The sequence below is a fragment of the Amblyomma mixtum genome, chromosome 3 (assembly GCF_055824585.1).
Source record: "Amblyomma mixtum isolate Tamu chromosome 3, ASM5582458v1, whole genome shotgun sequence".
NCBI lineage: Eukaryota > Metazoa > Arthropoda > Arachnida > Ixodida > Ixodidae > Amblyomma > Amblyomma mixtum.
This window is the reverse complement of record NC_143014.1, coordinates 301,439,643-301,463,990: the sequence shown is the minus strand read 5'-3', so window position 1 is coordinate 301,463,990 and position 24,348 is coordinate 301,439,643. Positions and strand designations below refer to the sequence as shown.

The window sequence follows — 24,348 nt, the reverse complement described above, 5'->3', positions numbered from 1 at the left end:
GTCGTTGCCATCTCTTGCGCTGTAAAAGATGACGATCTCGCAACCTTGAGGTCGCGTCTACGTTGACTCGTGCCTCAATTAAACTTCTACCTTCATAGATCTGGCCTGGCGGTCTCCCCATTGTGCCCGCTCTGCGCTGAACCCGAAATTATAGATCACTTCTTGTTGACCTGCCGCCGCTTCTCCTTTTTACGGAGGCGCCTGCTAGAGCAACCGTTACGACAGCTCGGTCTAAGTCTGTCTACCGGGTTTGTTCTGTCATGGTGCTTCATTCCTTTGGCACAGTAATTGGAATGTGCTCACCGCCAGTGAAATTTTACTTACAGACATGACACTGCTGCCACCCTAGACACTTTCTCACGTTAAAAATTTATCAGTAACCTAAGCTTCCTAAACACGGAACGCTTAGCTCAGTTCCCTTTTTGAGTTTTCAGTCACTTGTCTAATAATGTCTGATTTGTTTATTTAAATCACCAAATCTGATTTCTTTTTTAGTTATTTAATGATTGTTACTATTATATTGTTTTATTATTGCCTATGTAATTTTTATTTCATTTTTTTAGATTTCCAGCACTTGTCAGTTGCCGCCTGTGTCGTGGCCAATCCCCCGCAGTGAGTACGCCCCGTTGTCTTCTTGAGGACAACAGCAGCAGACAATATGACGAGGGATTTTTACCTCACGTATTTCCTTGGTTTGCGGACATGTGCCTTTAGCGGTTCTACGAGGTGGTGGAAACGGTACATTCCTCGCTAAATTACAGATATTCACAAGATACGTGGCAGCACATGGCAGAGATTCAGCAGTTTTCGCAGGAAATTGTGATAGCACGTACGTGTTGAAATACTACGGGCAAGATCTTGAGCCTGAACGGCTCAACCTTCACCGTTGTATGCTCACAGATATTGCTTGTCAACGCGATGTACCCTTGAAGACATTTGAGGAAGTTGTTGAGATGCTTTCTGGCGACAACAGTGAGTAGCTGCGAGATGTTTTGCCCGAGGTGGCTAAGCTTGTCAAAATTGCTTTGACTATGACGTCATGCATATCTGAGATCGTTTTTATGCCTCTGTCGCGTCAGAACGTATCTCAGGTCAATAATGGGACAGGCTCGATTAAGTCACATATCACATCTCCATGGGCACAAAGAACTCGCCCGCAAAATAAATTCCAGTGACACCGCAGCCGAAGCTCATTCTGGATTGTGCGGTAGCCTATGTATAATGTGAACAACAGTGAAGTTCATCTTAGTAAAATACGCCAGCTTTCTTCAATCTGCGACTGCCAATGAGCTCAAAGTGTCCCATAAAATGAGCCCATAAAATCGTCCCTCAATTCCCTGTGTTGCTGCTTTGTCATTACAACTTCTGCTCTTTGACTCCTGTTTGTGTCTCCGTTTATATTTTGAAAGATGCATGAACAATTCATATTCCTTCTTAAAATTGTAAATTTTTAGCTTGTTTTGAGAATATTTGTATGGTCGATTGTTTCTTAGACACGAAGAGTTTAAAATATGTTTATATTAAAAGTGTAATGCTGTCCAATGTTGTGTCCTTGCAATGTGCTTTCCTCTATCCAGAATAAAACCGTGTTTTTAGAAGACTGGATTTGTCACTCGTCAAGCGAGACCATGGCTCGCCGAACCGTTCTTTAGAAGGCGGGGCCTCTAGTGTAGAGCCTCTAGTGGAGGGCTCCCGAGTAATATCTGCCACCTGGCTTCTTCAACATGGACTCACATGAAGAGCACACGGCCGTATTTCCACTCCCACTCGAGCGAAATGCGGCCGCGGAATACCACAGCGCGACCTTGATATAAGCAGCCGAACGTCAAAGTGACTGAGCCGCTGCAGCGGGCAAAAAAAAAAGGACAGCAGACATTAGGGCACGGTACATGTTTAAATCTTACCCCACCTACAGCGCTAAACATCGTTTTCTTTTCCACACACAGAGACATTCATCCTCTCTTGTACAGTGGTACGATTGCAGGTACGCCTATGTAAACATCACGGAATAAAACTTTTCATTTTTCAGGCCAGTGGAGAGCCATGGGAGCACATCCACGCAGCTCTGTCGTCGCACGTAGCGGCCGCGCGTCCTCACGCGCGGTGGATGCGGGTGCAAGAGCCCCAGCAGTTTCCTCGTAAAATCTATGCCGGAAGACATTGAAGGACGTAACAGCATTAAAATAACTCGAACTTGGAACGTGAGACAGCATGCACTCTGGATATGGTTCCATACGCATCGATAGGACATGCAACGCAGAAGCGAATTAATACGAGAAGAAAACGCCGTTCCGTCTAGGCCCTTTCGTGCACTAAGCCGTTGTAAGTGAAGCGGCGCATCGTGATAATATGTCAAAGCGGCATCGTGTTTGGACAAAGATAGGCGCATGAGCACTCTTGGACGAGAACCCTTGAGCACCAGATAGACGTCTGCTAACTTGTTCTTGACACCAAAAAGCCGGAAATTCACGTACCCATCCGTACGAAAAAATTTCTGCGTTCTCTGTAACAGCGTGAACTAGTTATGTCAATGAGAGTGACAATAGCCAAGTACCTTTTGGGTGTGAAGCTCTCGTCGCGATAGTAGTCGACGTAGATATAGATCGCCTGTATTGCCGTTTTGCGGTGAAACTGAATATTGACTTCGTGCGGTAGGACCCCGTCTGATTGCCAGTATGTATCAAAGCAGTTGTCTCGCAGCAGATCTACGCCATGTCCTGCGAAAAGGTGCGTTGACAAGATATGTCAGGGTCCCCGGCCAGGGTTCGACGTTCGTGACGGTCGGGAGGCGCCTCATAGCTTACCACGCTTCCAGGACGACAGCGACCACACAGCCACGGCTCCCACTTCGCGGACATCGCGCTGCCTCTCCAAACTCGGAGGGTCTGGAGCAGAGGAAGCGTCCATGGTCCTAATAAGACGAGAGAGGAGGAAGGGAAGGGTTAACCAGGCGGAAATTCCTACACTCCCCAGCGCATGCCTTAACGCCGGCACTATAGTCAGGATTACACGTATGAGTAGATTTACCATACGTATGGTTTGTAAACCCTTGCTTTCAGGGCGGCTACCGTTACAGTGAACAGAAGCAAACGGGTTGCGAGCGGCCGCAGTGCGAAAGTACATGACACACAATTCAAACCACGTCACAACGATAGCGCGCAAAACGGCAACGCGGCCTATCCGCGGCCACACAATATTCAGCCTAGTAAGCAATGAGACCACAAAATGATGAGTCTAGATGAATCCTGTTCCCTTCTGTGGCTCTTCCCGGCACAGGACATTTTATTCTGGACGGTACTTCTTAATCCATGCGCAACACGTGCCCTTCAACGCTAGGAATTTTTTCAACTGTTAGCACAAACACCACTGGACACACAATTTATTTAGAACTTAAAAACGCCGTGAATTCAGCGAATAAAACCCAGTTTTACAGAAAACAGCAGATGGCAACAATGTGCCACGGTTGATAGCATCGTGCATTACTCTGCTGACCAATCACAATAGTAAACGAAAACAGCTCTTTTTATGTTTCGCTATATCAAACAAACCACAGGCATCAATATTCTAGAGCTGATAATTTCATCCGGTGGTGCACCGTTTGTTTAGCTTTCAAGAGCCTACAACATTCCATACCTTTTGTCAAGGAGAATTTCTGTGTGGCGGTCAGTAGAGATCTTCACTTCACATCACTTCACTTCACTTTATTACCTTAACCCCCCCCCCCCCCCCCCCGTTAGGGGGTACTACATAAGGGGTGAGTACAGATAGAATCAAACTTTGTATCCGACTGCTGCCACATTGTCACAACCGCTATTCACATCGGAGCGCTTTATCTTGATATTTCAGCAAATAGCCTCAAAGCACAACAGATAGCATGAATACACATTCACGCTTTGCGGGGTGATGACTCATAATCAGGTAGTTATGAAAATGTAGCACATAGCTGTCTATGCGTCAGAAGTTCTTGCAGAAGTTCAGAGTGCGCGTGTCAAACGACTACCATTGTGCCACGCCCACAAGACGTTTTTTTTTCTTTTTTTCCCGCTAGCTAGCCTTTCAGCCTCACACAACTGATACCGCAGCGAACTTTGGAAAGCACATTTTGGTGAAATTGTCATACTTCTCGAAAATCAAACCAGTAAAAAATTTTGCTCGGGTGTTAACAATAGGGTCTGAAAGCTAGAGTAATAATGTTTGTAGAAAGGACTCTTGAACTATTCCTGTTTCAAGCGCGAAGTAATTTGGCCAGAGCGCGAATTCAATAAGTTGGTACTGCTAGGATTCAGCCTGTTCACGAATGAATTAAGCTGTAGTTCGGGATAACCGCGCTGGCGCAAACATTTTGCGTTTAAAAAAATTACAACTCCGTAGATTCCTTTCACTACCGTCATCATCAGCTTAACTACGTCCACTGGAGGCACTCTCCCATAGCCTTAGAATGCGCCGGCGGCGGTCAAGGGTAGACGCAAGCAACTGGGCCAGCCGCACATTCCGGCGAACGTCGCTGCGACTCGGGTTTACTCGAGAGCGGATGTTGTGGTGCGCGCCTTGCAGTTCGTATGGGCCTGCAGCGCTTCCCACGAACCTTGGAGCGTCGGCGGCGTCGGCACGCATGGCTCAAGTGGTTAAAGTGCATCTTATTTATTTATTTATTTATTTATTTATTTATTTATTTATTTATTAACCACGGTTACGCCGTTTACGCTCTTCGACGCAACGTGTTCTGCCCGGGCGTAAGGCGACGCCGCGCTCTCCGCGCGGCGGCGAGTGCGATCAACAATAGCTTCTGGCAGCGCGGCCACCCACGTGAGATGAGCGGCGAGTAAGGACCGCGTTCCCCGGAATGCGAGAGTCGCGCGTCTCTGGCCCTGGCGCACGGGGTGCCGGCCACGGACTCCGAACTCTGAAGCGCATCTCTCTGCGGCTGGTTACGCTCCTCGACGCAACCTATGCAGCCCGGATGTAAGGCGACGCCGCGCTCTCCGCGCGGCGGCAAGCGCAAACAACAACAGCTTCCGGCGGAGGGACTTCCCACGGGAGATGAGGGGCGGGTAACAACAACCCCATTCCTTGGGACGCCAGTCTCGTCTGTCCCCGGCACTGGTGCGCGGGATGCGAGCCGCGTACTCCGAACACTGCGTAGTGCGTGACGACCACGGAAGAGTGCGAAGAGAGTCGTGGTTGGTGCAGTGCGTGCAAATGCGAGGAGAAACCGTGATGAAACGTGTGGTTCCGCCCAGATGCATGAACCTCGCGCCTGATTAGTGGGATTGGATGTTCTGTGTCTGGCGAGGCTATTTAATGAGTGGTCGTGGTGTTTTAGGAGGATATCCAGATGCAATAAACGAGAGCAAACTGTTGGTCGAGCATATTAGCAGTCTTCCAAGGTGCCCGGCATGCTGCAGGCAAACCTTGACAGACCGCCGGTCAGCGAGTTCGAGCACGGCGGGTGAGGGGAAGACCTCTTCGAAGGTCTGAAGCTCAAAAAACCGTTGCTTCTTAAGATGAGCACGGCAGGTGAGAGCTGGGAAGAGGCTTCGAAACTTGACTGGCGCAGTCGGACAGGACCTTCTGTGACAGACCTAGAGTCTGCGGGAGCAAAGACAACACCTGACCACGACAACTGCCTGGAAAGTCGGATCAAGCCGGGACACGGCGAGCTACGCCAACGGACGCCGCGGTGATCAGGCGGGTACCGCTTTGGCGTCTGTAGGCGCATATAATGCCAAAACCCTTGATTTTTAGAAGTGACAGCGCTAAGCAAGGGGCCAACATGGAAGAACGGCACCAGACTGAACAGTTGGCAGCCGCGGGCAAAACAGGCGAGGGCGATGTAGACACCTAACTAGTGACGACGTAGAAGCAGCTCACATTGCTGCGGCTGCAATTGAGGATTGTAGAAGCGCGGACGGAGAATCACAAAATGATTATAGAAACAGAACGATTTCGACGGGGGCAGAGCACGAATCCTATAGCGATAGCGGAAGCACCGCAGCAATGGACCCCGGCGCAGACAAAAATAGGAGGCTTGAAGTATGCCATTCTATTGAAAGGCGTCTTGGCGCCTGTGCCGAGTCACGAGCGGTGAGTGCCTGGATGGTTTGAGGAGGTGAAAGCTACCGTATACTCGTACGACGTCCCGACCGTGTGGTGGGCCGGACTGGTGTTGCCGAGGCTGAGCGAAAGGGCGCGGTGGTGGTGGTGAAAAACATTTATAGTGCAATAAATTGTTTTACAGAGAGGTGATTGGGGTAGGCCCTATTGGCTCTTTCCCCTAACAATACTAGGTGGAGCCCTATTCCGGGGCCCCATTGGCAAGCAACGCCGCCCGCGTCCGGTGAACCAAGGCCTTTTGGGTCTTTAGGTCCTGACAGCCGAGCAGGGCCGCCTCCCAGTCCTCTCTGGTGGTGTTGGGGTTGGGGGGGATAGATGGGTTGGATTGACACGCCCAAACCATGTGGAAGGTGTCAGCCACCTCCCCACGGAACTGGCACGTGCCATCAAAGGATGCGTTGAAATGTTTAAGTACCGCCGGGCACAGTACAGTGTTAGTAAGAATTTTGATGAGGAGGCGCTCGTCAGCGGGATCCAGTCCCTTACTAAATGCCGGGTAGCGCCGGTGCTCCTCCTTGTAGTAATCGGTGATGTGTTTGAATGTAAGGGCCAGATTGTCTGATTGGGAGTATCCTTCCAAGGACAGGGAGATAGCCCGGGGAGAGAGTGCGCGGGCGGCCTGATCGGCCTGTTCGTTTCCCTGTAGGCCCTCGTGACCGGGGGCCCAAATCAGGTTGCGTGGAGTTGGATCTTCGCATCGGCAGCTATATTCGAATATGCGCCAGGCAAGCGGAGGAGCCCAGCCCAACTCATAGTTCCGACAGGCCCCTCGCGAGTCGGTGATGATGTGTTTCGACTTGGGAGTAGTGAGAGCCAGAGCAATGGCAATCTCCTCCGCGTGTGTTGCGCTGTAGGCTTTGAAAGTGAGCCCGTTGACTGTGTTTGTGTTGTGCACGACTGCGGCCGTGTACCACACCCCGTGGTGTGGGCCGGCAACGTCCACGTAATACACATGTTGTTGGTTACCATAGTATCGCGCCAACGCTTCCGCGCGCGCCTGGCGACGACCGCTATGGTCTTCTCTGGACATGTTGCGGGGAAGGGGTCGGACCCGGAGGGCGCGTCTCCAGGGTTCTGGCACTCTCTCCCTTTCCTCAATATGGTAGTCATGTTTGATGTGTAGCCGGTCCAAGAGGCGGCGACCGGACGTGGTCTGTGCAAGACGCGTGTATTGGTTGACTAAGTGGGCTTCTCGAAGCTCCCGGAATGTGTTTACCACGCCCAAGGCCAGAAGTCGCTCGTTGGACGTGGTGACCGGGAGGTCGAGAGCCCGCTTGATGACTTTCCGGTGGATGACCTCCAGTTGGTGATCATCATGTTTGCGCAGGTGCAAGTAGGGGGTTGAGTAGAGGATTCTACTCGTCACGAAAGCATGGGCAAGCCGCAGTGCATCCTTGCTTCGTAAACCGCCCCGCTTGTTGGAGACCCGGCGGACCATGCGGCCTACCTGGTCTCCCACTGTGCGAAGTTTGGCTAGGGTAGTGTCGACCCTGCGTTGATGGTGTATGAAGAGACCAAGGACACGGATCTCCTTGGACTCCCGGATCGGTCCCGAGGGGAGACTGATGCAAAGCGGAGTTGTGTCCCGAGGGGAGGGACGTATGTGCACAAATTAAAGGGCGCGGGGTCTCCTCTTGCGGTTGTCAGGAGAGGAAAGGAAAAATTTTGCCTCTGTCACGGATAAAATTTTTAATGGACTTCGGCTACCGGTCTGTCGGCAGCAGACTGCAAGAGACTATTCTCGTCAAGCAGCAAGGCAGTCGGCGAAATGTGGGAGCAGTTTTCTGTATGACTGAAGAATTACGTCGACTATTACCTAGACAGCTGTAAAGTGCGCACGATGGAGGAATTCAAGCGGCTAAGGCTACCGTGCCCTGGGCCTCCCCGCCACAGCCAAGGACCTGCTCTACCCTGCCCGCAGCCCCATCGCTGCCTTCAGGCTACTCCTGGAGTTCCTTCAGGTGACAGGCCTGCACACTCGGCTCTAAGCCGTAACCCCTCCTCAGCTGCACTGCACAGCTGTATCCCCCCCCCCCCTCCAGGGCCCCACCCCCGTGCACCAGTCCCGGTGCATAGGAGCCGTCCCCGGTGCGAGCTGCACCACACGCCAGAGGAGCCCTGTCCAAGTGACGACCACTGCGCGCGCGCTGCCTGTGAACCCCCCCCCCCCCCCCCCCCCCCGTAGCTACAAGTAGTAGTAGGCAGACCAACTAAAAAAATGCTTAGGCGCCGATGCGAGGGCATACGTTGCACTGATTAGAGAAGGGGATTCCTTAAACCTAGTGACCTTGTCGAGCTCGCAGAGAACTTCGAAGAAAGTCGGAAGTGTAGATCAGCAGTAGGATCAGTTCCGGCCGCAACGGGAAAACACTTTGCCGAGAAGCGGTCCGCTACGTGGTCTCAATCGGGAGGCAGCACAGCTGAGGGGCGTCCTGGGCGACAGTGCTACAATTCCCGCGAGAGGGGCCACTTTGCGAGGGAATGCCCGAGAAGAAGAATGGACGCAGCTAAGATGGGAGCACCAATCGCAAAGGCGAGAGGCAGACTGTTGCTCGTGTAGGCGTTCCATTTATGCAGCAGAGCGAGGCGGGGTCTAGCAGGCGACACAAAGAAGCAGGTGACGAACGGACTGTCACGATGAAGGGCGCGGGTCAGGAGCTCAGGGCCTTGGCTGACTCAGGTGCCGACGTGACGGTCGTTCGCAAGTCGCTCTGCCGGGCGTATGAAAGCGCGGGGTCAACACTGAAGCTGAAAGGAGCGTTTGGAAGTCAGGTAGTCGCCGAAGTAGCTTACGTGCTATTGAAGGCAATTGAAAGTGCACCCCTAGTGTCGTTTAATCCCTCCGAACATGGAGTGCTGTGTGTACTTACCCATGAGCTAGTCGCAGCAGTAGACGCCCTGTTTACGCCATTTGGCTATGAGGAGCTCCTCGGGGAGATCGCAACAAGTCATTCAGACGGGACAAGAGCTGAGGAATTAAATACCAACGAAAAAGAGAGGCCGGATACAAGCCTTAGTGGCGATTATACAACAGCGTTCGCCGTAAAAGGTGAGCCTACTTTCAACCAAACCGAAATGAACCAGACAGCGAGGCAGAAGTTTCGCAACGCACCGCTGGCTGATGAATCGCTAAGCGAGTCTTGGGCGCCGGCCAAAGAGGGCTCACACAGCGTGCTTATACAGGACGAGCTACTTTTCCACCGAGAGCCAGTTGCGGAACGTCAGTGTTGTCAGTTGATGCTACCACCAGAACGGCGCTCAGACGTCTTTAGGTTGACGCATGATTCGGTGTGGGCAGGGCAGCTGAGTGAACGCAAGACACTGCAGCGAATAAAGGCGTCGTTCTACTCGCCAAGAATAGCGAGAGATGTGAAGCAATACTGCCGTACGTGCCGCTCGTGCCAGGTGAGGGCCCCTGCGCGCAGTCCGTTTTAAGGTGTCACCATCGATTGCATGCGGCCAATTGAACCACTATCCATGCGCGGACACCGTTACGCGCTGTGCGTGGTAGATGTAAACACTCGGTTGCCCGAGGCAGTATGCTTGCGCGCGCTGACGGCGAAGGCAACGTGCGAGGCATTGCTACACACCTTTGCGCGAATGGGTGTACCGGAAACGGTGTGCTGTGATCAAGGCACAAACTTCGCGGCTCAGATAACTAGGGAGCTGCTGTGCAGGCTAGGAGCATGCCCGAGATTCTCCACGCCGGAACACCCACAAAGCTACAGACTGGTCTAGCGGTGAAATAGGACTTTAAAATCCATGCTATTCCATATTGTTGAGGAGCACGGCAGAGATTGCGATCGATTTGTCGCGTTCCTGCTATGGGCGTACAGAGAGGTGCCTAACGAAACGACGGGCCGCTCTCCATTTGAGCTAATGTATGGGAGGGTGCTAGTGGGGCCACTCTCCATTTCCAGCCGAGGAATACCTTTTGAAGCTAGGGAATAGGTTAGCTGAGGCGAATGCGAGAGCCCAAGGCAACTGTGCCGAGGCGCAGAGAAAGTACGCCAGTCGCTATAATCTCCATGCCACAGATAAACACTTCGCTGAAGGAGACGAAGTGTTGTGGCTCGAGAAGGAGGGTGAAGGTAAATTGATGGGAAAGTTGATAGGAGCGGCGAGAATTGTACAAAATCTGCGGCCCTACAGTCACCTGATGGAGCTGCAAGGCGGCATACGTCGATGTGTGCACGCCAACAAACTCCGAGCGTATCATGCCCGCGTTAGCGTCGTAAGGACAGTTGTCGAGGGGGACAGTGAATACGGTGACGTTCCTACATTCCCAACGCCGTCTGGTCTGGGCAGCACCGTGTCGGCCGAAGCTTTAGACCGTCTCACCCTATCACAACAGAGAGAGCTGACCGCCGTACTCGCTAAAAACAGGGCAAGCGTTTGGTAGTAAGCCGGGTAAGTGCACCGCTGGTATACACATGATATGGCTGAAAGCAGGAGCTGAGGTGGTGGCCGGACACGCTTACAAGGTCCCAATGGTATTTCGGAAGGAGGTGGAAAGGCAAGTCGGCGAACTGCGAGAGTGGGGACTGATATCCCCGGTAGAGAGCGCCCACGCCCATCCCGTGGTATGCGTGTCTAAGAAGGATGGTGGCATAAGGCTGTGCTGCGACTACCGTAGGCTCAACAGTATTACGGAATCGGACGCATTCCCCATAAACATACCATCGGAGCTTTTATTTTAGGTTGCAATTGCGCGTTACATCACCCTTGTTGACATGCTGAGGGGATATTGGTAGATACCATTAGATGACGAGTCCCAAGCTCTTACGGCGTTCGTAACACCGGTCGGGCAATACGCGTGGAAAGTAATGTCTTTTGGGCTCCGGAAAGGCAGCTCCACGTTCCAGCGAATCATTAATGAGTTGTTAACGCCACGCAGAGAGTAGTATTTCACTTACATCGATGATTTGGTAATTTTCTCTGAGACATGGGAGGAGCATCTGAGGCACATCGACAACGTCCTCAAATTCATAGCGAGCATCTGTGGCACATCGATAACGCCCTCAAATCCATAGCGGCGGCGGGATTCACTGTAAATGCAGCTAAGTGCCGGTTCGCGAGAGGTGAGGTGGAGTTCCTCGGGCACATCGTGGGGCCGGGTAAGCATAGCGCCAATCCGACAAAGGTACGAGCTATTGAGGAGATTCTATCCACCCAAACGAAGCGGTAGCTAAGAAGCTTTCTAGGGTTGGCAAACTACTCCATGCAGTATGTTCCAGAGTATTCGCGGGTCGTGCTCCCTCTGACTAATGTTTCCAAAAGGCGGACCCCTCAACGACTTCCTTGGGATGACGATGCGCAGAAGGCTTTCCGAAGCATTAAAGAATGTTTAGGGCGCGCAACTTCGCTCTATGCACCAGACCCTAACAAGGAATTTATCGTAGCCACCGATGCCTCTGATTACGCCGTAGGAGCATGTCTCGCACAGTGCGACGACGAAGGGAGAAAACGCCCGATCGCCTTCCTAAGCAGGGAACTCAGTCCGACCCAGATTCGGTGGGCCATAATCGAGAAGGAGGCCTAAGCGACCATCTGGGCGCTGACTAAGCTTGGTTGTTTGGGGCTTGGGGCTTGGTTGTTTAGTGTACAGGTACGGGTAGTAACGGACCATAATCCGCTTAAGTATCTTGCCCTTACCAGCCCGCATAGTGCCAAGCTAACTCGCTAGGCTCTCGCTCTGGAAAAGGTTCAATCTGACAATCGAACACAAAAGAGGCGCCCAAAATGCTAACGACGATGCTATGTCAAGGCTGTTGGCTGCCAACTTATGGGGCTTCACCAGGGGTAAAGGTAAGGGGCTTTGGTAACTCCGACGGGGATTTGTCACTGTGTGTGTCTGCGGGGGCTCGGGGGTATTATGCCTGACGCCTACCCGTCGCGTTCTTTTGCTTAAAGATGGTGTGGCTGCATTCTGAAGGCTATGCAGCACACTTGGCGGGAAGGTGTTGCGCTCCTCAACGCGACGTGCGTCATCGGAGCCTAAGAAGACCGCGAGTTTCCCTTCGAATGGGGCGGCTGCGGTCAAGGGTAGACGCAAGCAACTGTGCCAGCCGCACATTCCGGCGAACGTCGCTGCGACTGGGGTTTACTCGAGAGCCAATGTTGCTGTGCGCGCCTTGCAGTTCGTATGGGCCTGCAGCGCTTTCCACGAACCTTGGAGCGTCGGCGGCGTCGGCACGCATGGCTCAAGTGATTCCTCAACTTGACTCCTATCATCTTTCCTGCCATAGTTCGCTGCGCTGTCCTCAACTCAGTGGTTTAGTTTATATGGGGGTTTAACGTCGCAAAGCGACTCAGGCTACGTGGGACGCCGTAGTGAAGGTTTCCGGAAATTTCGACGAACTGGGAATATTTAACGTGCACTGCCATCGCACAGTACACGGAAATCTAGCGTTTCGCCTCCATCGAAATTCGACCGCCGAAGCGGGGATCTAACGCGCGTCGTTCGGGTTAGCAGACGAGCGCAATAACCACTGATCCATCGCGGCGGCTGTGCTCAACTCAGTTTGGTCTTTTCATTAGCCTCCAAGTTGTTGCCCCATACTGAGAGCAGGTATAACTGCTGCGTACTTTGTTATACAAAACTTTACTGTATGCAAGTGTCAAAAAACAGAATGATGATAGTAATACACGATTCTAAACTTTTCAACGTGCAGGCTTCGAACGAACTACTAAGTTTCCATGGGCCCGTCTAAACTCCACGCAGACATGCAAAAAGTTCTGCTCGCCTCTCCACTCAGCTGCAAAGCGTAGTGCACCGCCGAGCCGGAATGAAAGACGAACGTCGCAGCGCGTAGCTTTCGGCACGAGTATTCGCCATCCAGCCTTCTAGTAGCCTCGTTGTCGCTCGCTGTATTAGCGCGTCGGCTCAGTGCCGCTTGTCGCCGTCTCAACTAGCTCGTCAGTTCAGTGCACGACGCGTTTTCGAGTGCACAAAGAGCCTTCAGCTGTCGATGGGGCCGAGAAACCTTTCTTCTGGTTGCACAAAGCGTGGTTAATTCACTTTTATAGGGAAATAACGAAAAAGCGGGAGAACCTTCGCTAGTATAGTGCAACTTCCACCTAGCTCCCTAGCGGTCCCCAGTCTGCCCCTCTCAAGGCGCGGAAACATGCCGGCGCTTGGCGAAGCGAGGGCCATCCGTTCCACAAGCGATACGCCTTCGGTCGCTGCGCGTAACGCTAACAAAGAAAGAGCGATGCGAAAGGCTCTCTATGCTTGTCATTTCGTTCCTGAGGCCGAGTATGGTAGTCGTGGAAACGCAATCACTGAAGAAGCGGGGTATTCAAACATGGGCTTTCTTGAAGCAGTCATTCAGGACTGCCCGTCACTCCTGTCCTGATATTTGATTCGCCTCGGCAGCTGCCTGCATGACTCTGGCTGTAAACGAAAGAGGAATTGCCAAGCATGAATATTGCACCATTCGTACCCACAACCTCTGGAATGGGAACCGATCGCGCATCTCAGTAGTTGACCGCTGCGGACAATTCGGCGTAGAAAAGAGAATCCTATAGGACACGAAGCCCGTATGTTGTTTGGATATATTTTGCTCGAATCTTTATGATAATCTTTGCTGTGTAAAGCACAACATGGTAATTTTTCTGTCATTTCCTTTTCCGATGCGCTGATGTAAGCTTCGAAGCAGAAGTACAACGGTTGAAATGGTGTTCTTTGCCACAAATCAAGCACTCACAGACTGCGACATATTACTAACGCTAAAATACACAGAAAAGACAGCGAGCAGAAACACATAGGACAGACGCTATTTTAGTACTAGCAATATGTCGCAGCCTGTGAATCAAAAGCACCAACTAACCCGACTTTATTCTTAAATCAAACACTTCGCAGTCATTAATCGATGTTTCCTTTTCGTTTTTTTTTGTTACGCATAAGTTGATCTTATTTGCAGTAACTGGCAGCTGCACATTGCGACCTTTTCGAAACAGAGATCTCATTCCGCGTTTCACTTCGTTTTTTGTTACTGGTGCAATAGCGACGGGAAAATTGTCTGTTTGCCACTATCAGCATTTGCTAAGTTTTGCGATGTTCACAAAAGATATAAGCTCGTTAACTTTTACCAATGAAAGGAAATTACCTACTTCCTCAACGTTGACTCTTTCAACCACACAGTCAACACAACTGAACAGCACTTCCCACGGTGGCTCAGTGGCTTTGTCGTTCGGCTGCTAATCCCAAGGTCGCATGTTCTATCCGTGCCGCGCAGATCATATTTTTATAGACGCGAAATACAAGCACAACCGTGTACTGTGCGATTTCAGTGCTGTCATGACAGCTTGCGGCCCGCATTTGATCAGACGACGACCCAAAAAGAAGGATGCCGCGCTGAGAAAGTGCCTGCGGTATTTTCTCCCGCTTCGTTGGGTGGGGATGACTTTCCCGAAGAAGGACGCCCGGGGGCAGCGACCGACGATCGACATCACCAAGGGCGCCCGTTCGGGGAAATGAAGGGACGGAGCCATCAAGCAATTACCCGTTTCCGTCAGGAGCCGGCCACACCACAGAAAGCTCGCCGCAGTTGAGGGCCGCGGCGTCGCAAGGACCACATGTGTATTCGGTTACAAAAATGCTTCTTGAGACAGTGTTGAAGTTCTCACGAGCAGACTCAACACGCCATGTCGAATTTTTGTTGTGACCAGGATGGACTAGTGTTGGTGAATTATTGAGGCCGAGTTGAAACTCATTGGAAAAGTGGCCACTGTGCTAGAGTTGAGCATTCTGAATGAAATTTCTGGTTTGCGTTTATGCTGAATTGATATTGGATATTGGAATTGATATTGGAGTGAATCAACACGCCTACCTGAATCTTGGCTGGGGTAAAAAAGCAAAAAAATCCCTTGAATACATTCGTATTGCGCCAGATGGACCGACTACCAATGCAATTTTCGGCGGCATATTCTTATTTATTTCTGCAATTTCTCGTTAACGTGAAGCCGTCATCCCCTGTGACGTAGTGCTCCACACATACGCACAAACACGTATGTATATAAATATATATATACATACATACACCCTAGCCCTACACATCAATCAGATAAAGAGCATGGGACAGCACTGCACACGAGGCTATAGAATGAACAGACTAAGAGTTCATCTTACGATCTTAAGTGCAACCTCGGCTTCTCCCTTATATAGTCCTACTCAGTGGTGTCCGGACCTGCGCAAGTTGTGGCCTGCCGATCAGTAAAGTTGTGTCAGTTATTAATATTAATATTTATTTATTTTATGTGTAGTAGAAGTAATCAAGTTCATATGCAACGGTCTATTATTTGACGGCCTTGATTCATGCATAAACAACTTAAATAAAGCATTAATTAAGCGTCCTTTTTTATGAGAGCACGTACGAATCCTCCAAAGTAGGTATGCCTGAATGAGCATATTGCACTACTAGCACTTTTTTCTATGCAAGAAAATTACTTTGAGCGGTTTATGAGAGTTTTAACGGGTGCTGCATGCATTCTTAATATGTGTAATGTGATCAGGTTCTGTTTACATGATGCATGTCGAAATGATTTCATTTAGTTAGGCTTAGAAACGGCTGCCTTGAGATGATTCAACTTAAATTCAACAGAAATTGCTCAACAGTAAATCTATTGACTACGCTAAACAACAATTCCGTGTAGCAGGTGTTGAGTAGGCTGAACATACATTGAGTTCATGTTGGTTTCCAGTTGATTCAACAGGAGCTCAACAAGGCGCCAACTGAAGCTCAAAAGTCATTTTTGTAAGGGTGCACCCCTCTTGCTGCACTTCTGGAATTCACAACGGACTTACAATTTCTCATCTCCCGTTCCCACGAGCTCAATCTGCAACGAGTTACTCCGCACGCTACAGTGCTGTGCAAATTTGATTGGCGCCCATCTTCGGGAAATGTGCCTCGTGTTGCATTGGCCTCCGCCTGATGGAGGGGCGGAACCTTAGGGGATTTAAGGACGATGTTGAGTGCGAAAGAACGCTCTGGGCCCTGTCGAAAAGGCTCATCCAGTCGCTCGACGATATGAACTCTTAACTTTTGACTCTCGTTTTTCAGTATCAATAGGTGTCATAAAGTGCCACTAAATCCGCTTGTTTTCGTTTTCCCAATGTTCGAAGCTTTAGACTTTCCTGAGCCCAAAGACTCCACACGCTACTAAACGGAGCCCGGGTTCATCACGACAGTGCGCACAATGAAGGACACCAAGTGGCATAAATTAATCCGCAGCCCTCCGCTGCGGCTTCCGTCGCAGCCCATGCGTCGCTCTGGGAAGTTAAACCCCAGTTTGTTTTATTGAAGCACGTCGTACATTCTTATGCATCTCTCAGCTGCCGATATTACTCTTGTTCCGCTAAGCCGTTTTCATGATGCAGAACAGTTTCTCTGCAGCATGGACAGTGCATGGCGGTGCTCTTAATGGCTTAAAAACACCCTACACTGTATAAAACAAGTCGCATTGCGCTTGCGTTCCTTTCGCATGATTTTCGTGCGCTGCAATGCCATGGTTCATCCCCACGATTGTCTCTTTCTCAGCAGTTAGACCATTGAATTTGCGTAGGACATGCATAGGTGGCAAGAAGTGTGCCGCGCCCAAATTTAAGGAGCTCTTGAGGACTATAGATGTTACTTCCCTCCTCAACCCTCTTTTTTTACTTAACGCCATTTATTTCCAGCTATAGACTGTTCGGTATTTTAAAAATGTCGGGGGCGCGCATTCACTCCTTGTTATAAGTTTTGCTTCTTCCGCTGATCCTGTTGAGGTAACCGGAGAGAAACGTCCGCCAAATTTATTTTCCAGATCAGTGCTTGCTATCGCCACGTACTATCATGGGCTTTTTGCGTGGAAAAGTTGAGTTCACGTCCGCGAGGCAGCAACGGGCATTGGGGTCCTGAAATAGGGAAACCACTCGACTGATGTTAAAAAAATCTCCATTAATGTCAATAAAGCAAAATGGTCAAGCTCGAGGATTAAAAAGCTGTGCACCACTATAGGCTTTTACTGAAGCAGATTGTCAAAATGAACAGCTCCCATTTCAATGGCTCACCGGCCTGACATCTTGTGTGCCTAGCTGCCTTGCTAGCTCTGGTCCCTGCCACGTGATCTTTTATAAAAGTGGTTTATGTGGAAAAGGTTCTCAATGTGACCTGATGGCCTGAACTCATTCTGCAGTGCTTCTCCACTCGAAAGCTTAAAATCTGTTCAGGTACTCAATTCTAAAAGACGAAACCCGCGGAAGCAGCCCTGTTAAAGGAGTGCCGTCAGGCTACCGGTTCTCCTCGATCACCACTCATCGCACAGTTAAATGGCCCCGCTGCACCGGACCGAGTTGCACAGCACACTGTGCAATGCAACTCCGCCAGCCTTGCAATAATGAATGACCGAACTAAAAGATCTCATTAAAGGGATACTGAGGCTGTTTTCGAATCAGCCAATTTTTGAGGGTTTTGAAGTAGTGTCATTGCTGATCACGCCTGTGAAATTATTTTTTCGATTTTGGCTAAAACAGTGCCGCAATCACCAATTCAAAGCGCGATGTTTAGATCTCCCGCGCCCCGCGCGAGCTCAGGAGAGGAGCACAGCGGAGAGGGAAACCTCGTCCATGTCGGCCAACGTGACGTCATGTTGAGGAGCCGGACATACTTCGGCGCACTCGAGCGAGCTTTCAGCGCTCGTTGTTTCTCGTGCTGCATGCGTTGTTCTTCGTACTGCGTGCGTTGTGACGTACAAAGCCTGTTAGCTGACCTTGAGAATCATGTTAAACACGAGGTACTACTCTGCGTTCGTGTATACGAACAACCACGGCCGCGACTGCGTCGTCTTCCACTGTTTTCCGCCGTAAGCTCGCAGCGCAAGCGCTCGCTGCTGTGACGAAGAATTCAAGCCGACGAAAGCAAGCGTACTCTGCTCGAAGCACTTTCGTAAGTGCGGCTACATGCAGGGCTTGTCCCTAAAGTGTTCTCTCGAGATTTCTGTCGAAAAGGCGCGGCTGAACCATGACACAGTTCCCTCAATTTTCTTGCGCATGAGAGGCGTGTCACCATTCCGAAGGCAGCAACCTTATAGAGGCTGAAGCATGTTTTCCTCTCCTCAGCTTAGGTGATGGCCAGACCACCGGAGGCGTGCTCAGCAAGGCTGTGATTTTATACTCGGTTAGACGTGTCCAAGCAAGCAAGCAAGCAAAGCAAACACAATAAATCAAAGCAAGCAAGCAAGCATCGAAGCTCTTCATATGCGACATCTCGTTTAATCGTAGCTAAGCGATTAAAATGAAAGAGTTCGACGTTCCGATTTGGGATGCAAATTTAAGAGAGAAATAAATGCCAACCAAGTTTTTGCAAACAAAACACCATGTTTCGGAACTTATTCATTATCTTCATCAAGTTGTGGCAGCGGGCGAGTTGAAGCTAGCTTGGCTTTTAAACACACATTACTTGCCCACCACTTCACTGAACCTAAGCTGCAAATCTAGGAAAGGCGAACGTTTCCGAGGGAGATATTAATATTTTCTGGCATCTGCTGAACGCACCACGAGTGAAACAGCAGCCTTGTGCGTGTATTTGGCTTGGTTTCTAGCGCACAATGATTACGTCACTATCCTGTGGTCACATGTCTCGCAGTGCTGGGCCACTGCGCTTCCCTCATTTTCACATCAGCTTTGTGCTGCTTCATCGTTTCCTTGAAATACTTTCTTGCCCCAATCTACAACGCCGGCTACTGAGAACAGGATTTTATCTACACAGTGCTTTCGGCCTTTTCTTTAGGATGACGCCTTTCGGGCGAGCAAGGAGGCGTCCCGTGGTGGTAATTGACTTGAATATTGTTCGCACCCCTTCCTTTCCGAGAATAGGAGCCGAGGTTGTACTGGCACCTTTTACGCATGGTCTGCATACACGTCTTTGACGCTGGCGTATGCTTGTGCTAGGCGTACAATTTTTTGCTTGTGTTTTTTTTTTGGTTTCAGGCGATACGTGGAATGAACAAACTGTAGTATACTTTTCTTTGGCGGTGAGTAAAAAAATAGTCGCCATATTCGTTTTTACAACACCACGGAAAGCTGCAATCTGCACTCAACGCAGCGCTGGATCCGCATCGGCCGCTTCTCCAGTCCTCAAAGTGTCGTCACGACCTTTCTTGACCAATCACGGGCGGCGGTGCGCCGCACGGCGTGCCCCGCGGCACAGGCCGCATATTTCTACTAAAAAGGCAATTCGCGCTTGTTTTTGCCTTATTTGGATGCGATATTCCAGTATACAGCATGAAAAACTATAGGATGCCGCTGCCAGCCTGATTTTCAAAAAACGTGCTTCAGTCTCCCTTTAATCAGCGCCTCGGTCAGAAATCGCAACATCGCAATAGAATGACAAGGTTTTTTTCGCGATGTACACTTCAGTTATGCTTAATGCTCAAATACTGTCCCGTAGAATAACACACTCCTCGGTTTGCATCGCTATTTAAAGCAGCCTTCAATCATTTTACTGCGAAAGCATTAATAGCGACACTTGGTGAAAATGCTGGCTTTATCTGGTGAAGCCTTGCTGAACGATGCGCCCACTCTCCAGAACCACCAGGCACCTCCCCGTTGCGCGCCTTAGCTAAGGAGGGGGACGTCAACCCAACCACCGACACCATCGATCCACCTCCAGAACCCACCCACCTTCATCCTCCAGAAGAGCCACCTACTACCAACCCACCTACCCCACCATCTACAAGGCCTCCACAAACTAGAAGCCCTCGCGGAAGTGGAACAAAAAGCACCGAAAATCAGTGGGCAATAATACAGCTGCCCTCCAGAAGCCGCCACGTCCCCATCACGTCCCAACCACCGCCGCCCTTGTCATGACTCAGCTTCCGACCCGCGTTTGCCCAGACGACGACCCCAAAAAAGGATGCCGCGCTGAGAAAGTGCCTGCGGCATTTTCTGACGCTTCGCTGGTTGGTGATGAGCATTCCCGGCGAACGACGCCCGGGGGCAGCGACCAACGACGGACGGAACCAAGGGTGCCCGTTCGGGAAAATAAAGGGACGGAGCCGAAGGGATTACACGTTTCCGTCCAGAACCGACCACACCGTAGACAGCTCGTCGCCGCAGTTGAGGCCCGCGACGTCGCAAGGACCACAACAGCGACACGGAGTCGCTTGCAACACTGCTGCTGCACTGCAGGAATTCGCAGAGGACTGGCAATTTCTCCTATCCCATTCCCACGGGTTGACCCTGCAACGAGTAACTCCGCGTGCAACAGTTCTGTGCGAATGTTATTGGTGCCCATCTTGGGGAAATGTGCCTCATGCTGGATTGGCCTCCGCCCGATAGAGGGGCGGAATCTTAGGGAATTTAAGGACGGTGCTGTGTGTGTCAGGAAGCTGTGGGCCTAACGGAAAGGCTCGTCCAGTTGCTCGACGTCATGAGCTCTTAAATTTTTATTATTTGCTCTTCTAATCTGCACTTTGTAATTAAGTATCTTAAAAGTGCCAGTAAACCAGCTTGTTTTTCGTTTTCCCAAACTTCGACGCTTCAGCCTTTTCTCAGCTCGAAGACTCAACAGGCTACCAAATAGAGCCCGGGTTTGAGTGCGCCTGTGCGCCACGACAACTGGTGGCAGCGGTAGGATGCTGCTACCCCGACTCGTAACAACTGGCGGCAGCGGTGGGATAGTGCTACCCGGCCCGTTATAACTGGTTGCCAGCGGCAGGATTCGAAGCCTGGGCGCCCCAACAATTGGTGATCATAGGTGGAATCTGAAGCTACAAGCGGCAACAACGGTCGACCAGCGAGAGAGCAGCTATCTCGGGACATGATCACACGTGTGGGTGAGTGCTTGGCTTTTCCGCCGGTGTGGACGAGGTTCTAAAAGTGTGTTAAATTTCAGAACTGGTAAACACCTGTGCTTAAATCCTATAGATTTGGTCTTTTTGCATACTTGTTTTGGAAACAGCACAGACTCAGAACTATCATGGACCTACGGAAGCTGCAGAAGCCGGACCTGTTGCTGGTGTGTGAGGAATTGGGGATTGATAGAAGGGGTTTGGCACGAAAGCCCGTGATAATTCAGGCAATTACTGATTTGGGGGCAGATGATGAGGAGCTCAGTGAATCGTGGAGCCTCATCGAACAAAAAAAAAGGAAGAGCAGCTCAGACAGCAGAAAGAGCAGGAAAAAGAGAAAAAGAGCCGTGAGCGTGAACGTGAGAATGAACCAAAAATACTGGAGCCAAAGGTTGTGCTCCGTAAGTTAGAAATGGAGTTGAGCAAGAGCTCGGGCAATTGTCCCCAGCAAGTGGTACTTCTTCTCATCAGGGAGGTAGACGAGAAGTGTGAAACGGCTCTGCAGCAAAGCCTCCGCGTGGAGAAAAGAAAGGAAAGGCGAAAACTTCGCGAGGAACAAGAAAGAGAATGGAAGGTGAAGTGTAGTGAGAGATGGGCTGAGGTAGAGAAACTACGCGAACAATAACTGCAGGAGCGCACGCGTAATGTTCAGTTGCTGAATTGGGAAAGAGCGAGAGATCGTTTGATCGTTTGAGACTTTTTCGAAGAGGAGAAAGTTTCAGAACTTTCATAGCAAATTTCGAGCAGATTTGCGCACAGGAGGAGCTAAACCAAGGCTACTGGTCGAAGATGTTGGGGGCCATCCTCCCATGTGATGTCGCCGGCGTATTAGGGCGCCTGTCCGACGAGGAGGCCAGCAACTATGAGACAGCGAAAAGCGCTCTTTACGGGTATTTTTGCATACGTGTAGAGGCAGACTACAAAGGTCGAAGTGATGGCAGCGGGCAGCGCTCCCATCTGAGTATCAGCGACCAGCCTAGGAACCCCGCTTGGCAGATTTAAGCCTAGAAAGAAATGCCAGCTCGGCAGCTGCAGGGGAAGTATCTGTCGATTTGGAGGCAGAGAAAAAGAGTTGCAGCACTGTGAGCCGTAATAAAGACAGAGGGGATAGTTTTGTCGTAGGTGCAGGCATTAAGGAAGGGAGTGAGAAGGCCGGTTCTAGCCCTGAGAGTGATGCCGCCATGGCAAGTGAGGCAGAGGTTCCGCTCCAGAAAGAGTGTAGGGAGCTGGTAGGCCACCGCACCGAAAGACAGTTTTCCGGGGAAGAGCGCCACGGAGAGTCACCGGATAGCAACGCTGAAGCGCCAAGTCAGAGCGCAGAGCTAGCTGAAGGGGGCGATGCTGCTGTGATTGTTGCGGTAACCCAGAGCATTAATGACGCTGCTCCAAATTGCAGACTTCAGGACAGCGAACTATCAAGCTCTGCAGAAATTCGAATGGAGACCGATTGTTTTGAGTTTCCGACGTGCAGTGGCAGACGTATAGCACCCCTTAACCATTCGATAGCAGGCGCAGAATGCGGCTCCGCGCTGAATCGAAAGAAAGAGGAGCTCAGCGAAAGCCAAATCACAGCAGCTAGTGACAGACCGCATAAAAATGATCTATCGTGCTCGGAGGAAATAGAAGCGAACCATCAGGTGAGCCGTCGCCTAGCACTAAGAGCAAAGCGCAAGTAGCGTCGCTACGCACGAAAAATAACGAACATGACAAGCCTTTGAAAATGCTAGGACCGGTGTTGATACACGGGACGGCACCGCGAAGGCTGATGAAGGAAAAGGAAAATAAACAGCGAAATTTTTCCAGAGGCGGATGCGCGCGATGAGAGCCAAGTTGACTGCCCTTGCGGGACGAAAGCACCTTTCTCAACTGAGGGAACATAGAGGGCGTTATCCTTGGACATGTGACGCATGCGATGTGCTATAGAGAATAAGGCGCGGCCGCCACACAAAAGGGTGCCGCAGAGCGCACGTGACTCAGAGGGGGACACGACATGCAGGCAACCAAAAGTGGAGGAGGCGCCCTCATTTCGCAGTAAATCGCGCAGGGGCGGAACTGTACGCGGAACTAATCAACCCCTCAGTTTTTTTTTTTTTGAAGCAACGGCTTGTAGACCGGACGTCCGACCACGACCGCGCAGGGCGCGGCTAAAGAGTGGGAAACTCGAAGATAAGTGTTTGCCTTTTGTTCGCATTTACACAACTGTTTTTGCATTTACTCAACTCAACGAAGTTTTAAGCTTTTAGTGGTAGTGCCTGAGTTGTTTTTGTACACTTCATGATTTTCGCTGAGTACTGCAGCTTTTGAAGATGTTTGTGTTTTGTAAAGAACAAGAAGGGCAAATTGGATGGAAACGCGGACGCACTTGGCCATACTTTCTAAGCAGTCCGAGATGCTCTTTATGTACCAAAATTGTTACTTAAACTTTTTGGTGCGTTTTTGTGGGAGAACGTGTATCGTAGCAGGTTTGGTTTTCTCAGCATACGTGGGTCCTCAGAAGTGTCATTGTGAGCTATTCTCAACAGCTACAGTAACGAGATTGTAGCAATCACTCTTTCGAGCTGGTTTGCTCGGAGGGGAGTTGATTGCTTGCTGTGGCATGTATTTTACGTTTAGAGACGCCTCAGAGAGTATGGTTGACTTGAAAAAAGACAACGTTGCGAGCGGCAGAGAGCTTCTGCCATACTTCTGCTAGCAATTAGCCTAAGTCGTCTCTTCGTTCAGCAGCGGTGACTGCTATCCGCCGAGACTCGTCTGGCGGGGGAGGAAGCTGTCATGACTCAGCTTGCGACCCGCGTTTGACCAGACGACGACCCCAAAGAAGGATGCCGCGCTGAGAAAGTGCCTGCGGTGTTTTATCCCGCTTCGCTGGTTGGAGATGAGCATTCCCGGCTTAAGACGCCCGGGGCAGCGACCGACGACGGACGTAACCAAGGGCACCCGTTCGGGGAAATAAGGGGATGGAGCCGAAGGGATTACCCGTTTCCCTCAAGAGCCGACCACACCATAGACAGCTCTTCCCCGCAGTTGAGGCCCGCGGCGTCACAAGGACCACATGTGTTTTCGGCAACACGGAGCCGCTTGCAACCCTGTTGCTGCACTGCAGGAATTCGCAGCGGACTTGCAATTTCTGCTCTCCTGTTCCCACGGGTTGACTGCAACGAGTGACTCCGCGTGTTACAGTGTTGTGCGAATGTGATTGGTGCCCATCTTGGGGAATGTGCCTCGCGTTGGAATGGCCTCCGCCTGATAGAGGTGCGGAACCTTAGGGGATTTAAGGACGGTGCTGAGTGCGAAAGGACGCTCTGGGCCTGACGAAAAGGCTCACTCAGTCGCTCGACGCCATGAACTCTGAAGTTTTGAGTCTTTGCTATTCTAATGATTAGTATGTAATTAAGTATTTTA

The 24,348-nt window shown here is 50.7% G+C and overlaps 1 protein-coding gene across 2 annotated transcripts in view; it reads right to left on the bottom strand.

The window, feature by feature from the left end:
• The window catches only part of LOC149355398 (anaphase-promoting complex subunit 10-like), a 90,456-nt gene that overhangs the window by 52,806 nt on the left and 13,302 nt on the right, over positions 1-24,348 (bottom strand). For both annotated transcript variants that reach the window (XM_089577634.1, XM_089577635.1), the window contains 2 exons: positions 2,805-2,911; positions 2,555-2,717 (listed from right to left, as the gene is read on the bottom strand). In XM_089577634.1, the coding sequence (XP_089433760.1) occupies positions 2,555-2,717; positions 2,805-2,907 (266 nt within the window). In that variant the 5' untranslated portion in view covers positions 2,908-2,911. The remainder of the gene's footprint in view (positions 1-2,554; positions 2,718-2,804; positions 2,912-24,348) is intronic.